At 38.5% G+C, this 23492-nt stretch overlaps 2 protein-coding genes across 9 annotated transcripts in view; both read left to right on the top strand.

The window, feature by feature from the left end:
- The window catches only part of ERLIN1 (ER lipid raft associated 1), a 37747-nt gene extending 22922 nt beyond the window's left edge, over positions 1–14825 (top strand). For 3 of the 8 annotated variants that reach the window (XM_082408164.1, XM_082408157.1, XM_082408159.1), the window contains exons 9-14: positions 1140–1231; positions 8652–8741; positions 9626–9705; positions 11130–11164; positions 14279–14351; positions 14692–14825. In XM_082408164.1, coding sequence (XP_082264290.1) covers positions 1140–1231; positions 8652–8741; positions 9626–9705; positions 11130–11164; positions 14279–14351; positions 14692–14817 — 496 coding nt within the window. In that variant the 3' untranslated portion in view covers positions 14818–14825. Of the gene's footprint in view, positions 1–1139; positions 1232–8651; positions 8742–9625; positions 9706–11129; positions 13427–14278; positions 14352–14691 lie in introns of those variants that run through there. The other 5 variants (XM_082408165.1, XM_082408158.1, XM_082408160.1 and 2 more) reach the window with 3 other exon arrangements.
- Positions 14826–14907: 82 nt separating this feature from the next.
- LOC309636065 (cytochrome P450 2C23-like) overlaps positions 14908–23492 on the top strand; it is a 40994-nt gene continuing 32409 nt past the window's right edge. Inside the window, exons 1-3 of the mRNA XM_082408121.1 lie at positions 14908–15010; positions 17417–17607; positions 21794–22076. Coding sequence (XP_082264247.1) covers positions 21897–22076 — 180 coding nt within the window. The 5' untranslated portion in view covers positions 14908–15010; positions 17417–17607; positions 21794–21896. The remainder of the gene's footprint in view (positions 15011–17416; positions 17608–21793; positions 22077–23492) is intronic.

The raw sequence follows: 23492 nt of genomic DNA, 5'->3' as shown, positions 1-23492 counted from the left end.
AGGGGGTCCAAAAAGTAATAATACTACTTCTTTGTAGAGTGTTACACTTCTGAGTTACTGTTGTTCCCAAGTCTATATCTTTTATTATGCAGAGTTGTATCTTCGCTTTTTTCATCGTAGAAAAGGATTTCTTCTTTTAAAACTGTAAAGCACAGAGTGCTAGGCTGAGTAGATCATGGGTCTGATCCATTTATAGAAGAAAAATAAATTTCTTGAAGGCTCAGGATGTCTTAGGCTTTAAATATAATAGCTTCTGGTGATGGAAAGATGAAAACTATGTGTTATCTGCCCTCAAATAACTCATAGTATCCCGAATGTCATTTTATGTCTTTTATCAATGTTGGCAGGAGGAAAGGAGAGAGGTTGGGGGGGGTGATGTTTGGGGAAACTATTGGAGTTACTTTTCAGGTAATTCTGGATCTTTCCTAATTTTAAACACTTTTGGAATTCTAGAATTAAATGCTACCTTGGGATAATCCAGTCTAACTTCCCACCTAATAGTGATCTTTTTTTATACCCTTTCTTCCATGTGGTCACCCAGTTGCCACTTGTACATGCTTAGTGATTGGCCACCTATTTCCATTGTTAGAAAGCTCAGATTCTTAGAAAGTTCTTTGCATTGAGCCCCAGTTCACCACCTAATTAGTAACTGCCACTTAGTTATATCTTCTGTATAACAAATAGGGCTGCTACACAGGGGTGTCTGCCTGAAGAGGGGCTGAAATCCAGCCCCCTTCTGCTTGCCAAACCATGCACCTGAGGGGCTGGCTACATCTGCCCAGAGGTTAGTGCCTTTTACTAATTGGTGCACATTAGCTGGAGGCCTAACAGCAGAGGAAGCATTCATATACTCCAGACACTTCCAGATCACAGGCCTTTCCATGATACGATTAGAGGAAAGGGTCTGACTAAAATTCAAATATACTAAATTTGATTCCTATTTCTGGGTGACTTTGGGCAAATCATTTAACCTTTCAACCTCAAATTCATTATTAGTAAAATAGGATAACACCTCTCTTGCCTACCTTACTGAGTCAGAAAGTTCTTGTTGAAAATGGTTCTCTGACCCACTGTAGAGTCAGAATTACTACCTGTGACTGTACATCATTTCTAATTTTTTGTAATATTTTACTCCACAGGGAAGCTGAGAAGACAAAACTTCTTATAGCTGCACAAAAACAAAAGGTTGTGGAGAAAGAAGCTGAGACAGAGAGGAAAAAGGCTGTTATAGGTACTTGGATTTCTTTCTGAAATGGATGCCTCTAAGTACATGTGTTATGAGTTTGTCCTGTTCTTTGTCCATCTCATGTTGGATATTGATGGGACTCAAATAAGATTGCATCATACATAGTGGAGAATTCTGGAAATTCCTTTGTGTATTCAGATGTCCTAAAGCCTTTAAAAGTAGATGAGGCCAGTAGTTGATGAAGTGCTTTGGCTCTTCACCGTGGTGTTGGCCCCCACTGTTGTCTTTTGAGGACAGGAAATGTGGATAGGGTTTGGGGGCAGCTCTAGCCTCTGGTGGAGTAGGGGTTTTGTTTATACAGATTCAGAACAGGCAGGTTTTTTGGCCAAAGCTCAGGATTATACTATGCATCCTTGCTGTTGACGTGCACCTAGTTTTATCTGGATAGATAGATGTTACCGCCTTTAGAAGTACAGCAGGGTTGCTCACGGCTCATTTTGAGTCCCAGTGACTTCCCTAACACTCCAGCATATTGTGTATTCGACTGCCGTCTTAGGTTCTCAATTGTTTGTTCCTTGGTTTGCTGAAAGTTTGAGTTTTATATTAAATATTTCAAATATACAGGAACATACAGAGAACAATATAATGAAGGCTTAACATTTTGCCATATTCCTTCAGATCATATTTTCTTTTAGGAAAAAGTTTATATATCTATTTGAAGCCTCCTTTGTACCCATCCCTGGTCTTATTTCTTGACCTGTCTTCTCAGAGTACATTCTATTCTGAAGTTGATGTATATTTTCTGTCCATATTTTTATACTTTTACTCTAAATATGTAACAATAAACAATTCATAGAATTGTTTTACTACAAAAGTGGTATCAAACTTCACCTTTTATTTCACAACTTCCTTTTTTTACTAACATTGTTTTATTCATATTGATACATGTAGATCTAGTTTATTTTTAACTGCTCTGTATGTATCTCATTCTATGAGTGAGCCTCATTTGATTCTGATGGATTACTAATGAGTTAGTTTCTGGTTTTTCCTTATTACAGACAGTTCTGCAGTAATACCCTTATCCATGTCTCTCTGTGCACACATGCAAGAGTTTTCCTAGAGAAGTGCTACTGCACATGTGATGTGGGTCAGTGCCCTGTCACCGGCTTTTTGTTTTGGATCCACAATGAGATGAGTATGGAAATTGAGAATGAGTGTTTAGAAGTTCTTACAGCATTTTAACACAGTAATTTTATTGTCTGTTGAATCTAATAAAAAACTGGAGCTTATGTTTTTCTTTTTTAATATTTTTCTAGTGACTCATTATAATTTATAAAATATTGAAATACAAAAAAAAATGCTTTCCCACAGGTAGTTTGAGAAGCACTGCTCTAGAATGCATATCTTGAAGTAGAATTGCTGGGTCATAGGGTACACACATCTTCAAATTACAACACGCTGCCAAATTGCTCTCCAAAGTGCTTTCTCCATTTTACCCTCTCCTCAGCAGTGTTTGAGTTTCAATTTCTGTGCTGCCTTATTCAATTCCCATTTCCACACATTGTCCTCTACCCTTGGAGTTACAAGATTTTTAAAAATTTATACCAGTTTGGTGATGGGCATAGTATCACATAATTTTGATACGAGTTTTCCTAGTTACTAGTAAAGTTGAGTATTGTTTATGGGTCATTCGGGTTTCCCTTTTTTTGATATGTGAATTGCCTGTTAATATCTTTAGCCCATTATTTGATTACTTTTTTAAACTGATTTGTAGAAGTTCTTTGTATCTTCTGGATATTAATCCCTTCCCAGGTTTATGCATTGCAAATATCATCTCTCAATTTGTGGCTTGTCTTTGAACTTTATGATGTCTTTGACATACATATATATTTCATTTTCATGTAATCAAATTTATCAGTCTTTTTCTTTCCAGTTTGTGCTTTTCCTATCTTGTTTTAAGAATTCTTCCCCAACCCCAAAGTAATAATTCTATTCTAAAAGTTTTAAAGTTTTTCTTCTCCTATGTAGGTCTTGAGTCCATCTGGAATTTATTTTAATGTTTAGTGTGACATAGAAATTCAGTTTAATTTTTTCCAAATGGCAAGCCAATTGTCTTAGACTATTTATTGAATAGTTCCTTATTTCCTGTACTTATTTCTTTTTTTTTCTTTTTGTTTTTTAAATTAATTAATTTATTTATTTTTGGCTGTGTTGGGTCTTCGTTTCTGTGCGAGGGCTTTCTCTAGTTGCGGCGAGCGGGGGCCACTCTTCATCGCAGTGCACGGGCCTCTCACTATCGTGGCCTCTCTTGTTGTGGAGCACAGGCTCCAGACGCACAGGCTCAGTAGCTGTGGCTCACGGGCCCAGTTGCTTCACGGCATGTGGGATCCTCCCAGACCAGGGCTCGAACCCGTGTCCCCTGCATTGGCAGGCAGACTCTCAACCACTGCGCCACCAGGGATGCCCTCCTGTACTTATTTCTAATGCCACATCTGTCATATAATAAGATCCTATATATAATTTGTTTTGTTGTTAGGGTTTCTATTTTCTTTGAATTTCTTGGTCTATCCTTTTACAGTAATACCTTGCTTTAATTACTGTAGCTTTCGTTTTAAGTCTTGCTATCTGAGAGAGCAAGTTCCTTCTTAACTATTCCTCAAAACTGTTCCTATTTCTAAAATTGTATTGGACTATTCCAGGCCCTTTATTCCTCCAAATAAATTTTAGAACCAGCTCCTCAAGTTCTATAAAATACTGTTAGGGTTTTGATTGTAATCACATTACTTGTATATAGTACATCAGTTTGGAGAGAATTACAATATTTATGATACTGAGTTTTATAAATCTGTTATATTTCTCCATTTACGAGAATGAAAAATGAAAGAATGGTCTTTCAAAAAAGTATCATAATTTTCTTCTCAAAGTTCTTACACACTCTTTGTTAGAGATTTATTCCTATATATTCCTCAAATTTTTTGCTATTATAAATAGGCTCTTTTTTCAAGGCACATTTTCAAACTGGTTTTTACTTTTGTATAGGTATGCTGTTAATTTTTTCATTTAGCAATCTTGCTGAAAATGCTGTTGTTTCTAATAGTCTCTTGGATTTCCCAAGTAATCATATTGTCTTCAGATCAGGACAGTTCTGGTTTTTTCTCTGTACTCCCACACCTTTTAGTTCTTACCTTACTGCTTTAGGCTATGACTTCCAGTGAAGTGTTGAAAAGAAAGATGGTGACAGGCATTCTTGTCTTGTTCCTAACTTTAAATACACAGTCCCAGTGATGTTTGCTATACTTAACTTTTATCGGGTTAATGACATTTCCTTCTGTTTATTGCTTGCCAAGGGTTTTTATCATGAATGACTGCTAAAACTTTTAGAATTTTTTTCTAAATCTGTCGAGATGACCACATAATTTTTCTTTTTAAAGCAATTAATATGGTGAATTATATTAATAGATTTTCTCTTACAGAATTATTTTGTCTTCCTGGAATAAATTCACTTGATCATGAAGTAGGAGTTTTACCCTAATAATTTCTTTTAATTTTTTACTTTTATTTTCATAAATGGTCAGCTTTTTTGTTTTCTTACATTCTTACTCTCAGGTTTTCAGGGGTTTTTTTGTTTGTTTTTTGTATCATGGTTACACTAGCCTCAAAATGAGTTGGAGAGCATTTCTTCTTTTTCTGTGTTCTGGAGCATTTTGTATAAAATATGTTTTACCTCCTCTTTGTAGGTATGGTGGAACTCAATTATAAAAACCATCTTGGTCTAGTGGAGTTTGGGCTTTTTTGTATGCTCGTTTAATTTTTATGGCAACACTTAACCTACTGATTTAATTTCTGTATTGTGTAAGGTATTTGTTTCTTTTTTAAGTCAGTTTTGGTAGTTATACTTTATAGAAAATTCTCCACATTTTATCTGTTATTTCAAATTTGGGGGCATAAATTTGTTTGTAAAGTTCTCTTATGATTTTTAAACCCTCTACCAAATCTGTATGCCCCTTTTCATTCCTGATATTGTTTATTGGTGCCTTCTATTTTGCTGGATCAGAGATCTGTTTTATGCATCTTTTCAGAGAACTAAATTTTGATTTGGTTGATTCTTTAGTCACTTTCTTTTCAATTATTATTTACACTTATTTTTTATTATTTATTTATTTTCTGCCTTGAGTTTACTCACTGGTTCTTTTCTTACTTTTTGAATTACTAAATTCTTTAGTTTTTAGTTTTTTCTAATGGAAACATGTAAGATTATACATTTTCTTCTAAGTTCTGCTTTTAGGTACATCCACAGGTTTTGGATGTAGTTTATTTATTGGTGTTTGGTTTTCAGTTTTTTTTTAAATGTCCATTATTTCTTCTTTGACTCATGAATTATTCAAAGTATATTTTTCAGTTTCTAATTTAATTGGTTCTCCGGGGGCTGCCTTTTTATTGTTGATTTCCAATGTTATTGCATTGTAGTCAGAAAATATGATCTGTTATATGGATTCTTAAGTATTTGTTGAAGTTTGTTTTGTGGATTATCAGTACGTGGTCCTTTTTTGGTAAATGTTCTATGTGTGCTTGAAAAGATTGAATGTATATTCTCTATTTGTTGGATGCAGGTTTCTCTGCATATTCATTATGTCAGGATTATGAATTGTATTGTTCACATCTTCTGTATTCTTCTAATTTTTGCCTTCTTGAGCTATCAGTTACTGAGAGAGGTGTGTTAAAATCTCCCACTATGACCATGAATTTGGTGACTTATAACTTTTTTTCTTTATGTATTCTGGGGCTATATCATTAAGAATGTTTAGTTTCAGAACTGGATTGTTACATCTCTGTGTAGAATTGGTCCAGTTATGTAATAACCCTCTTTTATAGCCAGACATGCTTTTTGGCTTAAGGTCTATTTTGTCTGATGATAATATAGCTATGACAGATTTCTCTTGGTTAGTTATTTTCTTGATGTGTCTTTTCACATCCTTTTACTTTCAACTTTTCTATGTCATTATGTTTTAGGTGTGTCTCTTGTAAACAGCATATAGCTGGATTTTGTTATCTTATCCAATGTGAGAATCTGTCTTTTAACTGGTGAGTTTAGTCTTTTTATATTTATCGTGGTTACTGCTATATTTGGACTTGTTTGTATCATTTAATTTTGTGCCATTTACCATGCTTCTTTTCCCCTTCTTTTCTGATTGGTATTGAATTGATTGTATTTTCTTTATTATTTTCTTCCTTTTACTTGATTAGAAGTTTTACATTCTATTTCTAGAATTTGTAACTAGTTGTTGCCTGTAAAATGTTAACAAGCATACCTGACTTGACAGAATCTAAAGTTAATCATTCTTTCCTTCCTCTTCTTGAACAATACCTTAGGATGCTTTAACTCTTATCACTGTCCTCCAGTTTTACGTATTATTGTTGCCTAGTATTTTAGTTTCATGTTGTTTTTATTCCCCCATTGATTATTATCATCACTGATTCTTACAGTAAATATTTTATTTTGATTTAAATATGTTGTGTAATTTTTTCCTCTCCATTGCTTCTGGCAATTCATTCATTTTTTCTGCTAGCTTTTTTTCAGTAAAGGCTAAGGACTGGAAAACTTATTCCGTCTTCCTTGGTCTGAAATACTTTTATTTCATTCTTGAATGGTAATTTAGCCTACAGTTCTAAGCCCAACTAAACTTACTTTTCTTTGTCACTTTGGCAATATTATTTTGTTTTTGTTTGGCTTCTGCTCCTCTTTTTACTTTTAAGAATTTTCTCTGTTAAAAAAAAAAAGAATTTTCTCTATCTTTGCATATTCTCTAGTTTCACTATGATATGCCACTGGGCTGGTGGGTAGAGTTGCAGCCCTTTAGCAGGTCCTCGGGTTTTATAGGGGAATTTCAGTTTTAACATCTCAAGGCCTCATCTCCTGGCCCTGCATGGGCAATAGCCCAAGGCCCTTTCTCTTACTAGTCTAATAACCACTCCCAGGGCTGCCATCATACAGGCTCTCAGCTCTCTCTTTACTTGTCTCTCTTGAGGATCTCTCATTCTTTCTTATGATCTCAATTATACATTAGAAAACAATTTTGTTATATTTTATCTAGCATTTTAAGGTGTTGGAAGGGTTTCTCATTAGCCTACTCCACCATTTTTCTAGAACTAGAAGTTTGGTCATGCTCTTTATTGGTTTTATGCCCACACGTCAGAGAACAGTGTGAAATGGGATTACTGCATCAGTTCCCCATGTTGAGGCACCATTCTCTGGGTTCTAGCTGCAGGCTCCAGATTCCTGACTTTTTATTCAAATTTTATCTTGAGTTTCTGCTTATAGCTAAATTTTTAGCCCAGCTGAACATAGCCTGTTTTTAGGATGGTATGGTGATAGATTGATTTTATGCTGATGGGGAGATAGGGAAGTATGCCCTAGAGTAGCTGGTAAAGGATCCTGCCTTATGGAAAGAAGAAACCACCTGGAAATGTTCTTTCCATTATACACTTCCTCCAGAGGCCAAGGAGAAGAATGTTAAAATATTCAACTTCTTTGGCTGAAAAGGAGAATTGAGAATGTTCTTCAAGAATTGCAGTGATTGTATTGAAAATATAATTAGAGTCTTTCTTCCCTGGTCCTGAATCCTTTGGTTAGGCCAGAGATTTGCTAAGGATGTTTTGTTTTCCCTGCCTGTAACTGCCTGCTGCAGCTACCTTGTTCACTCCCAACACTTGTTTTCACATTCTCAGGTGAATTACCCTGCTTTCTCTTTTATCTTCTACAGTAGTCAGAATACTCCTCCTCTGGTAACCCTTCATCACATCATTTCCCTGATGGTTACATAACAGTTGATCCTGAGTATATATTAAAGTTAAATTCCTTAGCCTGTCACTCAAAACAGGGGTCTTCCAGCCCTCTCTGTAATTTTTTTGTTGTCTTCTTTTGTCAGCTGGCTCTTTATCACCTCTTTAACTGCGACTTGCTATGCTAATTCGTATATCTTGTTTTTGCTTACACTTTCTGCCAGGTCCTCTTAGGTCATGGTCTATTATTTTCTTTAAGATTTTTTCCAGAAGGTCTTCCTTGTTTTATCTTCCTTATTCTTTATTTCTCCTGCCACATTATATAATTGTCCTATGTTGCCATACATTTGTGTTGCTCTGTTTTTGTTCTGAGAACGTTCATGAAGTATCTTTTTTTTCCCCATTAGCTTGTGGACCATTGCCATTTAATCCCATGAAGGACTGGAACTGTCACCTTTTGTACTCTTCCTTCCCACAAAACAAGCACTGTCAAAATAGAACAGTGAAGTAGGAAGTAAATTCCCTTTTTTCTGTTGAGTTGTTTATAGTCTGAATGGATAAAACAATGAAACAATGAGCCCATAAAACCTTATATAATTAAGTGTTAGACTGTGTGCTCATGTTTCTAAGTACCTCTGGAACTAGAGAAGTGTTTTTGAAGGTCTTGTTTTGTATATAATTATAGAAGCAGAGAAGATTGCACAAGTGGCAAAAATTCGGTTTCAGCAGAAGGTGATGGAGAAAGAAACTGAAAAGCGCATTTCTGAAATTGAAGGTACCTCAAGGAGAAAAGAGGCTCTGACCATCCTGAACTGCTTCTCTGTCTCAGGGACTGGGTCTGGGTTATGGTGGGTGGTCTGGAGGAAGTAGCTGGCCTGATATTCTAGACAAATTTTTTTTAAATTGCCATTGCGTATCTAGCTCTTTTGTTTGTGACTATGGGAAACTCAGCCTTTCATTTTCCATCCTTAAGTTGGGGCTTATTTGTTCTCAGGCAAAGTAATCAGTTTTAAAGAATATACAAGATAAGAAACCCCACCACCAGTTTCTTTTCTACCTGTCAACCAAAAAAATAACCAAACAATTAGCTGGGGAAAAAAGAAGCCCCAATTTTCGTAGAGGCTCCCAAACTCTTGATTACACATAGTGGGATGTCGATGTTCTTAGCTCACAGTCTTGAAGACCAAATATTCAACCTCTTTTGCTTATATAATGATGCTTCCTATCATTCTACATTAACTGATTCTGAATCAGATTTGAAGGGGATGGAGACAGTGCGGTAAATAGAGCATAGCTCTCATGTCTGGACTTAATTATTAATACTTAAAGCCTAGAGCCTGGGTGGGGTGTGAGGCTTTGGGTGATGAGGGGTGGAGGAAAGAAGGAGCAACTTAAGGTGGAAAATGAAGTGGGTTCAGACGAGCTGAGAGTTAACTTGACATTGACAAGAGTATTCCCCTTTGAGAAGGAGTTGTCTGGGGACTGGGATTTGAAAACTGCTAATGTTGTTTTATGCCTTTAAAGTAAAGTGAATGATTGGAATATCAAGCAGTGGATAAAGGGGCTTCTACTTAAGGTAGAGTCTGAACTCTTACCCAGCTGAGGAAATGGATTGCAACTTTGCTCTGTTTTAAACACCCTGACTGTTTTGCTTACTAGATGCTGCATTCCTGGCCCGAGAGAAGGCGAAAGCAGATGCTGAGTATTATGCCGCACACAAATATGCCACTTCAAACAAGGTGACTGGCTCTCTGTGTCACTCTCCTAGTAATACAGGTTAAGTTTTTGCTTTCCCCTGTGGGGGTTCTAACACGATGGAGGCGATTTTATCCAGTGTCAAGGAAGCATAGTTACCATCACACCCTCTAGAATCGGCCAGTCACTTGGAAAGACATATGTTGCACATTCTATGGGTAGAGAACTTTGTATAGTTCTTTATAAAAGTGGGGAGCTAGGACAAAGGCAAGCAGATATATAAACCCAGGTCAAATGCCATAAATTCATCCATTTGTACTGCTGTATAAGGGCTCAATAATCAGGAAAGTTAAAGGTCTTCTCCTGAAATGACAAGAGTGACAGGAGAGGAGTAAAGTTCACTTAAAATTGCTTCCCAGATCAGGTAGACCTTTTGGGTAGATGCTAAGCTTGTTTAGAGCAGAGTTTCTCATCAGACATTCTTAGCATGTTGGGGTGAGATACTTTTTCATTGTTGCAGACTATCTCATGCATTCTGGCCCTTGCCTGCTAAACTGTCAGTAGTGCTCACCAATTATTTTAACAGTCCACACCCCCCACCACACACACACATTTCCGAATGCCCCCAGTTGACTACTGCTTGTTTTTTGGATTTAAAAAATACTCTAGTCATGAGGAATTTCATATGTGGTAATTTGAGAAAGGAAGTTGGGTGATGTGTGAGTGAACAATTTTTGTATAGGGACTGGGGTAAGTTTAGGTCTAGAGAGTACAGACCTAGTTAGTAGGAATTATTTAATTAAAAGTCAGCTAGAACCCCTAGTAGTCTGAGAAGGGAAGGACATAGGGAAGGATATGACCTAGTTTTATAAGGTTATTAATTATACAGTAGAGTGGAACAGAGGAAAAGTTGAGAAGGAGGTTGCTAAGGTATATGATGCAATCTGAAAGGTTAAAGTCAAGATTTAAGGTATAGACAGGGCTTAAACTTTTTCCATTTAGGAAGGAACAACATAATCTATATTCAGAAGAAGTCTGAAGATATGGTAGGTTGTCAGAACGAGAGTTGTCAGTACTTTGAAATCCAGTGTAAATTTAGAAATAAACTTAACATATTGGAGGACACAACTCTATAGAAACAGAACGGAATTTGGTCAAGATGAAGGCAAGATGAGAAATTTCAGTTTCCAAACCAGTGATCCAAATCTGTCATGGGGAAAGCTGCCCAGGCACAAGTGACTTTGTCATTGAGGTGAGCCTTATGCTGAAAGGGGAAGTAGTTTTATGCCATTCTGAAAAACGCTGTCAATGTGATAGCCACACTTCAAAGTGAGAGGGTCATTGGTAGCAATTCACAGTTGAGGAATGATATTCAGGAGAACAATAGGGAAAATCTGTGTAAGGAAAGAGAGTAGTGACTATTGCACCAAAGTGTTCTGATGCCTTTGCTCTTGTTTGCCTCTCACAGCACAAATTGACCCCGGAATATCTGGAGCTCAAAAGGTACCAGGCCATTGCTTCTAACAGTAAGATCTACTTTGGCAGCAACATCCCTAGCATGTTCGTGGACTCCTCTTGTGCTTTGAAATATTCAGAGGTTAGGACTGGAAGAAAAAACTCTCTCCCCTCTAAGGAGGCTCTTGAGCCCTCTGGGGAGAGCCCCATCCAAAACAAGGAGAGCACAGGTTGATGCAACAGGTGGAAATGTTCTCCCATATCAAGATATGGCCCAAGGGGTTAAGTGGGAATGATGGTTATACGACTCTTCAGATTTACAGAGAACTCATGCTCCGTCTGTTCTGCCTTTCCTGTGGTAGTCCTGGTTTATCAGCTGATTGCAGGATAGAGCCAGCTGTCTGGCACCCAGATGGTCTTTTCAGGTGCAGTTTTATCAAATATCCTGTGTGTGTTCCTTTCTAAACTGGTACTCATGAATGAGGGGAAGTCTGATGCTAACATACTGCCTGCACTGGAATGTTAAACACTAAATATTTAACAAGCTGTGTTTTTCTTAGCTGAGATTTATTGGATAATGTTTACATTGGTCCCCGGGGAAATGTGTGCTCAGTCATTCAAGAGATAGGAGGTCAGAGAGAAGGCGGCCAGGATGTGGTAAGTGTAAAGAAGACTGATTATGCCAGGACCCAGGCTTTCTCTTTGGGGTGCAGTCCCAGCATTCATCCATGTGATTAGCATCTAGTCCGCTGAAGTTCCCCAGGAAATGATCTTCCACTTGAGCAACTATTTACTTAATACGATTTGCACCTTTTTGTTTTCCTAGAGTCAAGATGGTGGCCTGCTGGGACATGCACCTTGCCACCCAATCAGAGATTCTTCATAGAGATTCCTAATCATTAGTTTATTGCATTAGTAGGCTCAGAGATAGAGCTTAGTTTGAAGTTTTGGGTGAGATAAAACCTTTGCTTTGAACCAAAGCTCTGGGGGCCGTGCATACCCCTCCATTGGGTGATGGCTGTCTATGTCACTGCCCAGGCCATGTGTGACTAAGGTGCCTGGTTTTTAGGCTCAGACAACTCCTTCTATGTCACCTCTCAGCTCTGGCCAAGAGTGGAACAGGACTTTAACCAGAAATAGAAGCAGCATCCAGTTCCTAGCTGTTCACTGCACAGTATTGTATCATAACTGCAGGAAGTTTTTATTTTTAAAACTGGATTTGGGGTACATTCATTTGCCCCGGTACCTCTGCCTAAAGGTCAGATCCTGGGGCTGCCATGGTTACTGGCCCACGGGTTCTCCTTCTCAACACTGATCAGGAGCCCACCGGGTGGATCAAGGGAGTAACCTAGAAAGCACCCTTGGTCATCTTTGTCTCCTTCCCTCCTGGCCCTGAGATGCTGAAATCTAAGTTGTTCCGCAGCTTTCACCTCAACTAGGAGATCAGGATTATTCCACTGACTTCCTAGGCAGCCAGTGGATTTAAACTTACATGAGAGGATGACAGAGTTAGCCTGTGGCTATGGGAGATCTGTTTCATCTGGACGTTTTTTTAATCTTAAGATTAACTTTCTTGAATCAGTGTGCCCTGTAGTTAGGCCTGAGTTTACACAGTTTAAGACACCATTTGTGTACACTGTGTTCAAGCCAGACAGAAAAGTCATGGGACCACTTCCAGAAACCTTTAAGCGAACTGTCAGTCTCATGACAGCTTCTGGGTTGTGCCAGACACTTAATACAGGAAAGGAGTCCCAGATTTGAGGTCTTTTCCTGGGGCCTTATCCTATAAAGGCATTTGTAATATGGAAAGAATAATTTTTTTGTTTTTGCTCATTTAATTATATACATTCTCTTTATGAATGAATTTTGTGTTCTCTAGCCCTTTTTAAAAGATTTTTGGAACTATATAATAAACTCTTTACCTGTCATATATTGTTGCTGCATATAAATAATGATTGTTGTGGGAAATCTGGATCATTGACCTTTGTGCTTTCATTCCTAGAGATGTTTCCTATTCCCATGAACTAAAAACTGTTGCCCCAAAGTGATGAATATGGGTTTTCTTACAAACCACAGGCTCTGGTGGCAGAGTTGAGGAACAGGGAAGTAGCACTGTGAAGTTCTCAAGAAAGGACTTCTGCTTAAACTCTCCATGGAATGTGCTTCTCTGTGCTCACTGGGGCTCAAAGTCTGCCCCACCCCCCGTGCCCCCCTTCAGGGATGTTCCTTTTGGTAATCTTGAAGTCTAAATTTATATGTGAAATGCTACCTTTTTTAAAAAAGAAACTAAATAAAATTATTTTACTATCAGTGATTTGTGTTTTTCCCATATGTCTCCTTTCTCTGTTGCTTAACCTGCTCCTCAGGCTGTCCTGCCCATTTCAGCTCGGGAGCCAGTTTATTTACTAGTTTAACTTAACTATAGACGCTCTCCTTACACTCTTCCCAGGAGCCTCATGTAAGAATTTTGAAAGCAGGGTTTCCATTCTTTCCTGACTCACGGAATTTAACAAGGGGTGTTTTGATTCCTCGTGGGATGCAGCCAGCAGCAGAGGAGGGAAGAGGGAGGATGGAGCATCGTGCCCCTCGGAGACTGCCTGAGAGCTGAAATACTTACACTGAGGAGGGGAGGGGACATTATCCTGAGGTGGAGAAAAGACAAACTGTATAAATTACAACTGGCAATGGTATGATATAATTAACCTCACTAATTCAGATGTTAACCCAGGAGCCAGGGTTGGACCTGCTCTGCCCAAGCTCTCAACATTCCCTCCTGGGGACAATTTCACAGTGCTGTTGGGACATCAGGGCTTGATAATTGGGAGTTCTGGGGAAAGCAACCCTTTTACTCGGGTTCCTGTGGGATCCAACCCCATAGTATCCTACATCTGTGGCTACAAACCAGGGAAATTTAATTCAAACTAATTATCCTGTAGGCTTTTGGTACGTCTTAAAATGAAGTGATTTAGAATTAAGTGATTTCTGCCTCTTGCTGTGGGGAAGGAATTTTGTGAATTAGACGTTGTGGCTTCTGATTGCTTTAGGATTAAGTCCCAAGTGTGTACACACTGACCTCTCCAGCCCAGGTCCTTGAATGTGCCTTCTCTCTGTCCCTTTGCATGTATTATTCCATCCACCTGGCCTACTTTTTCTCCCTTATAGCTCCAACTTTGCTTTGCTAACTCCTAAAGAGTCTTCACTTCTTCAGAGAGGTCTTCCGGAACTGCTTGCTCAGGTCAGCACCCCACGTTTCCCTGTTTGTAACACTCCACACGCCTCACGTTACCTGCTTAATGTCTGTTCTCACAAATGTTTAGCTCCCTGGGGGGCAGGGACTGTGACCATGCTCTTCCCTGGGATGGTATCTGTTGCTCATGCCTTGGCACTGTGCCTGGCCCATATGAGTTGGTCAGTTATGTTGTGTGAAAGAACAAAAGGATGAATGTGAAAGGCAGGTAAGTGAGTAGTGGGGAAAAAAGGACATAGAAGTTAGGCTAGAGTGTCCACGTCAGGGCTTAGTGTGTAACCATGGGAAATTACCTAATATCTCTGAACTTGTTTACATATTCTTACAGAGCTCTTCAGTGGGTTCAGCAAGATCTGTTTATGCACCTGGAATAGTGATTTGCACGTGGTGTTTGTTGGGGTGCATTAGTTCACCCAGCCTATTGGAGTCGATACATGTTTCTGTCTCTGAGTAGCCTGTAAGTTCCTGTGATGAACAGAGAGCACAGTGCCTGATACATACAAGTGCATCAGAAAACACACATTGAACTATGTCTTCAGCAGCCGTGACCTAAGCTAGCTGGATTTTAAACCTCAACCGCAGCCCTCCAGGAACATCTCAACAAGCTGGGCCAGCTTCTCAGCTATCCTCTGGTCTCTTGTCTTTGTGTAAGCATTTTAAACTAATTTACTGTTAATTCATTGCTCACTCCCCCAAGTGTCCATTATTATATAACTCAGAATGACATTTTACTTGTTTTCCTTACCACGTTTCTTTGGAATTAGTGCCTTTCATGTTTTTCTCCTATTATCTCTTTGTATCCATTTTTCTACCTTCCATCTGCTACAGGCTGAATGTGTTCCCCTAAAAGTCATGTTGAAGCCCTAATGCTCCATGTGATGGTATTTGGAGGTGGGGCCTTTGACAGATATTGGGTTAGCCAAAAGGTTCGTTTGCTTTTTTCCCTAAGATGGCTCTAGTAGCGTTTAGTTGTCTTTAAATTCATTCGAAACAATTTTGTTAGATTGTATTGTGACAGCTGTCATATCAGCGTGCGTTGAAGAAAAGCATATCAAAATTGGTGAATTTTTGTGTAGCCATTTTAATATTGAAGATGGAAGAAAAAAAGCAACATTTTCGGCATATTATGCTTTATTGTTTCAAGAAAGGTAAAAACGCAACTGAAACGCAAAAGATTTGTGCAGTGTATGGAGAAGGTGCTGTGACTGATTGAACGTGTCAAAAGTGGTTTGCAAAGTTTCGTGTTGGAGATATCTTGCTGGACGATGCTCCACAGTCGGGTAGACCAGTTGAAGTTGATAGCGATCAAATCGAGACACTAATTGAGAACAATCAACATTAATACCACGTGTTGAAAATCATTTGCACCAGCTTGGTTATGTTAATCGCTTTGATGTTTGGGTTCCACATAGATTAAACGAAAAAAGCCTTCTTGACCGTATTTCCGCATGCGATTCTTGACTGAAACATAATGAAAACGTTCCTTTTTTTTTTGGCCACGTTGGGTCTTCGTTGCTGTATGCGGGCTTTTTCTCTAGTTGCGGTGAGCGGGGGCTACTCTTCGTTGCAGTGGCTTCTCTTGTTGTGGAGCACGGGCTGTAGGTGCAGGGCTTCAGTAGTTGTGGCTCGGGGGCTCTAGAGCACAGGCTCAGTAGTTGTGGCTCACTGAAAATGTTCCATTTTTAAAACAAATTGTGATGGGTGATGAAAAGTGGATACTGTACAATAATGTGGAAAGGAAGAGATTGTGGGGCAAGCGAAATGAACCACCACCAAGCACCCCAAAGGCTGGTCTTCATCCAAAGAAGGTGATGTGTATATGGTGGGGTTGGAAGGGAGTCCTCTATTATGAGCTCCTTCTGGAAAACCAAACAATTAATTCCAACAAGTACTGCTCCCAAGTAGACCAACTGAAAGCAGCACTCCACGAAAAGCGTCTGGAGTTAGTCAACAGAAAACACATAATCTTCCATCAGGATAACACAAGACCACATGTTTCTTTGATGACCAGGCAAAAACTGTTTCAGCTTGGCTAGGAAGTTCTGATTCATCTGCTGTATTCACCAGACATTGCACCTTCAGATTTCCATTTATTTCGGTCTTTACAAAATTCTCTTAATGGAAAAAATTTCAGTTCCCTTGGAGACTGTAAAAGGCATCTGGAATAGTTCTTTGCTCAAAAAGATAAAAAATTTTGGGAAGATGGAATTATGAAGTTGCCTGAAAAATGGCAGAAGGTAGTGGAACAAAATGGTGAATACGTTGTTCAATAAAGTTCTTGGTGAAAATGAAAAATGTGTCTTTTATTTTTACTTTAAAACAGAAGGAACTTTTTGGCCAACCCAATAATTAGGTTGTTAAGGTGGAGCCTTCATAAATAGAAGTAGTACCCTTATAAGAAGAGATGTCTCGCTGGGCCATATGAGGACACAGCAAGAAGGAGGCCATCTGCAAACCAGGAGGAGAGCTCTCACCAGACACCAAATCTGCTACCACTTTGGTCTTGGACTTCCCAGTATCCAAAACTGAGAAATGAATATTTGTTGTTTAAGCCACCCAGTTTATGGTATTTTGTTATAGCGGCCTGAGCAGACTAAGACACCAGCTATTTCAATTTTTTATCTTCAAGTATTTTTAAATTTTTCCTTTTCTTCCTATAAATATTTACTGGGTATCTAGTATGTGCTAGTTGCTGAGGCAACAAAAAAGACTTTTAGCCTTGTGCTGGAGGGGTTGCTGTTTGGGTGGTACGACAAATAAATAGGCAAGTATGATAATGTGGTAAGTACCACAGCAGGCAGAACACTGGATGCAAGGAGTACAGGTGGGGGTCAAAACAGGCTGGTGGTTTCTAGGAGGCAATGTCAGATCTGAGCCACATTTTTAAGGATATACAGGAGGCAGCCAGGCAACTGAAGAGAATGATGGTAATGGTGGAATGCGTTCCAGGCAATAGGAGCACCAGATGCTATTGTATTTTAAAATGCAATTCACTGGGTCCCCATGCCTCAACAGTGCCCTGCAGGCAATTAACATGTTGTTTTTCACTGCAGGGTTCCTCCCATACTATGGACGCTGCAGTCATTCTGCAGATGTTTTCAACTCAGATATGCACAAGAATTAATATCCCGAGGGACAACCCTCAACCAATGGAAGAGAGGAGCACAAATGGTCAGAGTGGAGGTAACCCCTAAAACCTTCTCAGTGGAGACAGCAGCCCTCCTGACACAACAGGAGAAACAATGTGAGCATCAAATTAAATACAATTCGAGTGTTCAAGTGCCTGGTATGTGCCAGGAAACCTAAAATGTGTTAAGTATTGGACCAACAATGAACAAAACAATAGTGAATAAGACATGTAGTCTTTGTTTTCTTAGAATCAACAGTCTCATGGGAAGGTAGACCTTAATCAAAGAATTCCAACTATGATGAGGCTATACAAATGGGAAGAATGTACTACTGGTAGTGTAAAAAAAGAGAAGGGGGAGATAAAGAACGAGAAGGTATGCTAGCCAGTTAAAGATCAGGGAATAACAAAAATTTTACAAAAAAATTTTTTTTTAATGAGCAAAGGATCTCAATAGACATTTCTTCAGGGAAGATATACAAATGGCCAATAAGAACATGAAAGATGTTTAACATCATTAGTCATTAGGGAAATGCCAATCAAAACCACGATAAGATAGGACTTTATACCCACTAGAATGGCAATAACAAAAAAGACAGACAATAACAATTGTTGGCAAGGATGGGGAGAAATGGGAATCCTCATACACTGCTAGTAGGAATGTAAAATGGTACAGCTACTTTGGAATATGTTTTGACAGTTCCTCAAAATGTTAAGCAAAGAGTTACCGTAAGACCCAGCAATTCTGCTTCTAGGTATCTACCCAGAAGAATTAAAACATGTCCACACAAAGTGAACTGTATACTTTAAAAGGGTGAATTGTATGTGAATTATATCTCAATAAAGCTGTTACTTTAAAAAGTGAAAGCTCACATGTGGAGCCTTATAATGTGAAGACCTCAGTTCAAGAACCTTCCAGGAATGGACCAAAGTTTAGTACAGGTGTAACATTATTAGTGAGAATAGGAGCACCAAAAAATGAGACTGGTGAGGTAGGTGTCAAGAGGGGAAGAGGATCATTGTGGGCCTTCTGAGTCTTGTTACATACCAGTGATTTTTCCAAAGGTTAGAAATAAACCTTTCAAGCAAAACATTTCAGAATTTAAAATTTAAAGCACAATACCATTTATATTAGCACCGCAAACTATGAAATAGGTATAAATCTAACAAAATATGTATCTACAGGATCTATATGAGGAAAACTACAAAACTTTGATGAAAGAAATCAATGAAGAACTAAATAGATGGAGAGATAGTCCACGTTCATGGATAGGAACACTCAGTATTGTCAGGGTGTTACTTCTTCCTAAGTTGATCTATAGATTCAATGCAATCCCAAATCAAATCCCAACAAGTTATTTTATGAATACTGACATACTGATTCTAAAGTATATACGGAGAGGTAAAATACTCAGAATAGCTAGTGTAATAGTAAAGTATGAAGTTGAGGCCATGACCTAACTTCAAGACTTATTATAAAACTACAGTGATCAAAACAGTGTGGTACTGGCAAAAGAAGAGACAAGTAGATCAGTGGGACAGAAAAGAGTCTAGAAATAGACCCACGTAAATATAGTCAACCAATCTTTGACAAAGGAACAAAGGCAGTACAATGGAGAAAAGATAGTCTTTTCAACAAATGGTGCTGGAACAACTGGACATACACATGCAAATATACCACTCTGGTTCAGGACTTTGAGGGAGTATATGGGAGCTCTGTATCTTCTGCTCAATTTTGCTGTGAACCTAAAACTGCTCTAGTAACATAAGCCTTAGTAATAAAAGGAAAAGTCTATTAAAAACCAAAAATTAAAAAAAAAAAACCCTTTCAAGATTTTTAAGCAGGGAAATTAGGTAATTTTAAAACTTCCCTTTTCCAACATGTTTACCAGTCCACTCTGTTTATTCACTTGCTTTCAATGTCCAAAACATTAAAGTTCTAACTTTTCAAGCATTTCAAAGTCAATAATTTACCTCATTGTGGAATGTCTGCAAACAAATGCTTGCAAACAACTGAGGGTAAGCATCAGTGGACACTGGTTTCACAGAAAGTGCCGGAAGGAATACAGCAATGTATTAATATATGAAGTCCCTAAGCTACCTATGCCTGGGTTCTTCATGCACAAACCCATCATCGGCTATGGCTGCATCCCAGCCTAGTGGCCCCACAGCTAAAGGATATATGAATGCAGGCCAATAAGGTTGGTTAATGGAAGCAAATAGTCTGCTGTGGGAATATACAGAGAAATACATGGCTCTGAAATTAGTGAAAAATAGTAAAGTTGAAACAATGAAGAATTTTAGTGCTAAATAGATTTTTTAATGTTTTCTGTAATAGTAGGAAACAACAGTAGACTTTTTTTTTAGATTTTGAAAAAGATTTATTTTAACAAATTCCCCATAAGATAATGTCTAGATTCTGAGACATTACTATTAATAGTAAGATTTATCTCGGGACTTCCCTTGTGGCGCAGTGGTTAAGAATCCGCCTGCCAATGCAGGGGACACGGGTTCGAACCTGGTCCGGGAAGATCCCACATGCCGCGGAGCAACTAAGCCCATGTGCCACAACTGAGCCTGCGTGCCTAGAGTCCATGCTCTGAAACAAGGGAAGCCACCGCAATGAGAAGCCCGTGCACCACAACGAAGAGTAGCCCCCGCTCACCACAACTAGAGAAAGCCCGCGTGCAGCAACGAGGACCCAATGCAGCCAAAAATAAATAAATAAATAAAAATATAAAAAGAAAAAAGAATGACCTTTAAAAAAAAAAAGTAAGATTTATCTCAAAGAATAAATAAAAGCATTAATTACCTTAAATGCAAATACAAGTGAGAGAACGTTTTCAAATACCAACTAAGTAATCGGGTTTTTTTCTTTATTGTGGTAAAATATACATAAAATGTACCATTTTAGCCATTTTTAAATGTACAGGTCAGTAATATTAAGTACGATCACAATTTTGTGCAGTCATCACCATTATCCATTTCTAGAACTCTTTTTTTAATGAGGTAATAACAAAAATTCTCGCACAAGGAAGGCATCAGATTGTTTCACTGTGGCATTTTATCAAACTTTTCAGGAAAAATAATACTAATCTTTTAATTAAAAATTTAAAAACTTTTATTAAAAAGAAAAAAATGGAGCACTTGCCTACTTATTTTATCTGGCTGTCATAAACCTGATATTAAAACCAAACACAGAGAACAAAATTTCAAACCAACATTCCTCATGTACATGGGTACAAAAATCCCTAACAAAGTAATGGCAAATCAAATCCAGCAAAATAGAAAAGTTTTATTACATCATGAGAAAGAAGAGGTGTTCATCCTAGGAATATAAGGTTAGTTTAACACTTAAAAATCAATCATTGTAGATTGCAATTAAAAAATTTTTTTGTTAGCTTTTTTTTTTTTACGTAAATTTATTTATTTTTTTGCTGCGTTGGTTCTTCATTGCTACGTGCGGGCTTTCTCTAGCTGTGGTCAGGGGGTGGGGGACTACTCTTGGTTGCGGTGCGCAGGCTTCTCACTGTGGTGGCTTCTCTTGTTGCGGAGCGCAGGCTCTAGGCACGCGGGCTTCAGTAGTTGTGGCTCATGGGCTCAGTTGCTCCACGGCATGTGGGATCTTCCCAGACCAGGGATTGAACCCGTGTCCCCTGAATTGGCAGGTGGATTCTTAACCACTGAGCCACTAGGGAAGCCCTTTTTGTTAGCTTTACAAAAATTATCTATTGAAGTATAATTGCTGTACAATATTATTTAAGTTACAGATGTACAATATAGTGATTCACAAATTTTAAAGGTTAGGGACTTACCTGGTGGTCCAGTGGTTAAGACTTTGCCTTCCACTGCCGGGGGTGCGGGTTCGAACTCTGGTCAGGGAGCTAAGATCCCATATGCCTTGTGGCCAAAAAACCAAAACATAAAACAGAAGCAATATTGTAACAAATTCAATAAAGACTTTAGAACTGGTCCACATCCAAAAAAAAAATCTTTAGAAAAATTTCTTAAAAGTTATACTCTTTATAGTTATTGTAAAATATTGGCTATATTCCCCATGTTATACAATATATCCTTGTAGTTTGTTTTATACCTAATAGTTTGTACCTCTTAATCCCGCAGCTTTATAGTTAATGAATCATTAGTGCTAAAAGGAAATAGTACATGTAATGGAGAGGCTTAAAAAATCAAAAGTTGCAGATTTTGTGAACAAGAGGTAGGAAAGATATGAATCCTCCCTAATCTCAAGCTTCAGGAAGGTAAATACGGCCAAAACCAATTCCAGGTTGTTTTTTTTCCCAAGTCCAAGAACTCAGACCAGCCTTTGGCTGGCAGGTCGTACCCCGGGTGTGTACAAGACTTTGCTAACAAGCAATCCAGACAGTTACCAACATCGAGTAGCTGAGATGGCACTGCTGGAAATCACTACTCTTGCTCTTGTGATTTGTGTCACTTGCCTGGTTTTCCTTTTTGTGTGGAAGAAAAGTCACAAAGCGGGAAGGCTTCCCCCTGGCCCAACTCCCCTTCCCATCATTGGGAATCTGATGCAACTAAACCTCAAGGACGTCCCTGCATCTCTCTCCAAGGTAAGGGGGTTTCATTAGAGTCTGGTCATCTCCACGTAAGGGGGGGTCATCTTCAGGTTATCTTCATGTCATCTTCAAGCTTTCTTAGTTTTAACTCACTACTAGGACACTTTGGGGTGTCTATTTCTGTATTACAAGACAGATATCTTTTTTTTTTTCTGGATTGGATCACTTTAGAGCAGGTAGTGAGGTGTGTTGACCTGACCTGAGATACGGGTTGAATTCTAGTGAATGGGAAAATTCTGAAGTCAGAACATACTTTGACTGAAAGGCTTCCAGTCCCCTCTGCGTGTAACACTTAACCAAAAGGCAAGCCAAGCAAATGTAATAAATGTCCTTTTATATTATTATTACTATTTTATACTAATCTGTGGGATACTTTGTGATCCTCCTTCTAAAGAGTGATCCCCACATCTTGCTCTGACACAGCCCAGCTCTGCTACCCTGACTGACATTCACTCCTTTGGAAATATTCTTTGGGAAAAAGTATTATCTCAATGAGTTCATTGTGCAAGCATATATTCTCCAGAACAACCCTAATTACTGTCCTCTGATGGATGAATAAAGAAAATATGATGCACACACAGGAGTATTATTTATCCTTAAAAAAGAAGGAAATCCTGCCATTTACAACAACATGGATGAACCTGGAGGATATTATCCTAAGTTATATAAGCCAGACACAGAAGGACAAATACTGTATGCACTCAAAATGTGGACTCTAAAAGAGTCAAACTTGTAGGGAGCAGAATGGTGGTGGCCAGGGGCTAGGGAAGGGGGAAAATAGGGTGATGTTGCTCAATTTTGCTGTAAAGAGGAAAGTCATGTTGCCATAGCTGGAAAGGACTAGAATCCAGTGCACAAGTTGGAGAATTGGGCCTTTTTTAGGAGCATGGAGAGTCATTTATATTAACAGAAAACTATGTACATGGGCACAGATTCAGGTAAACAAGTAGATGCTATGGTAGAAGCATATGGACATTCTCTTCTGGTTATTTCTATTATCTCTGTGAAATAGGGAGCAAAGTCATCAGCTGAGGGTGAGGTTGGGAGAGGAGGACCTGGCATTTTGTGCCCCAAAATATAGAGAGACACTCATTCAAAGGGAACAAAGGAAGTAAGTTTCATTTTCCTGGGACAGAGAAAAGAGGCACAAAATGGCAAAATTCTCTACCATTTAAGTTTAAAAAAAAAAGGCAAAAAGAAAAAAAGGTGTCAAGTTTTTCTTCTTAGAAATAATCATCATAAATAAAAAATGGAGGATTATAATATACAAATGGATTTTTTAACAAATGGATTTTTTTTTTTTTTAATTTTTGGCCGCTCCACGCAGTTTGCAGGAGGATCTTAGTTCCTCAACCAGCACTCGAACCCGCGTCCTTGACAGTGAAAGCACGGAGTCCTAAGCACTGGGCC

The sequence above is a fragment of the Balaenoptera borealis genome (assembly GCF_965194805.1).
Source record: "Balaenoptera borealis genome assembly, chromosome: 10".
Classification (NCBI taxonomy): Eukaryota; Metazoa; Chordata; class Mammalia; order Artiodactyla; family Balaenopteridae; genus Balaenoptera; species Balaenoptera borealis.
The sequence above is the reverse complement of the archived record's forward strand: the minus strand, read 5'-3'. Positions and strand labels throughout refer to the sequence as shown.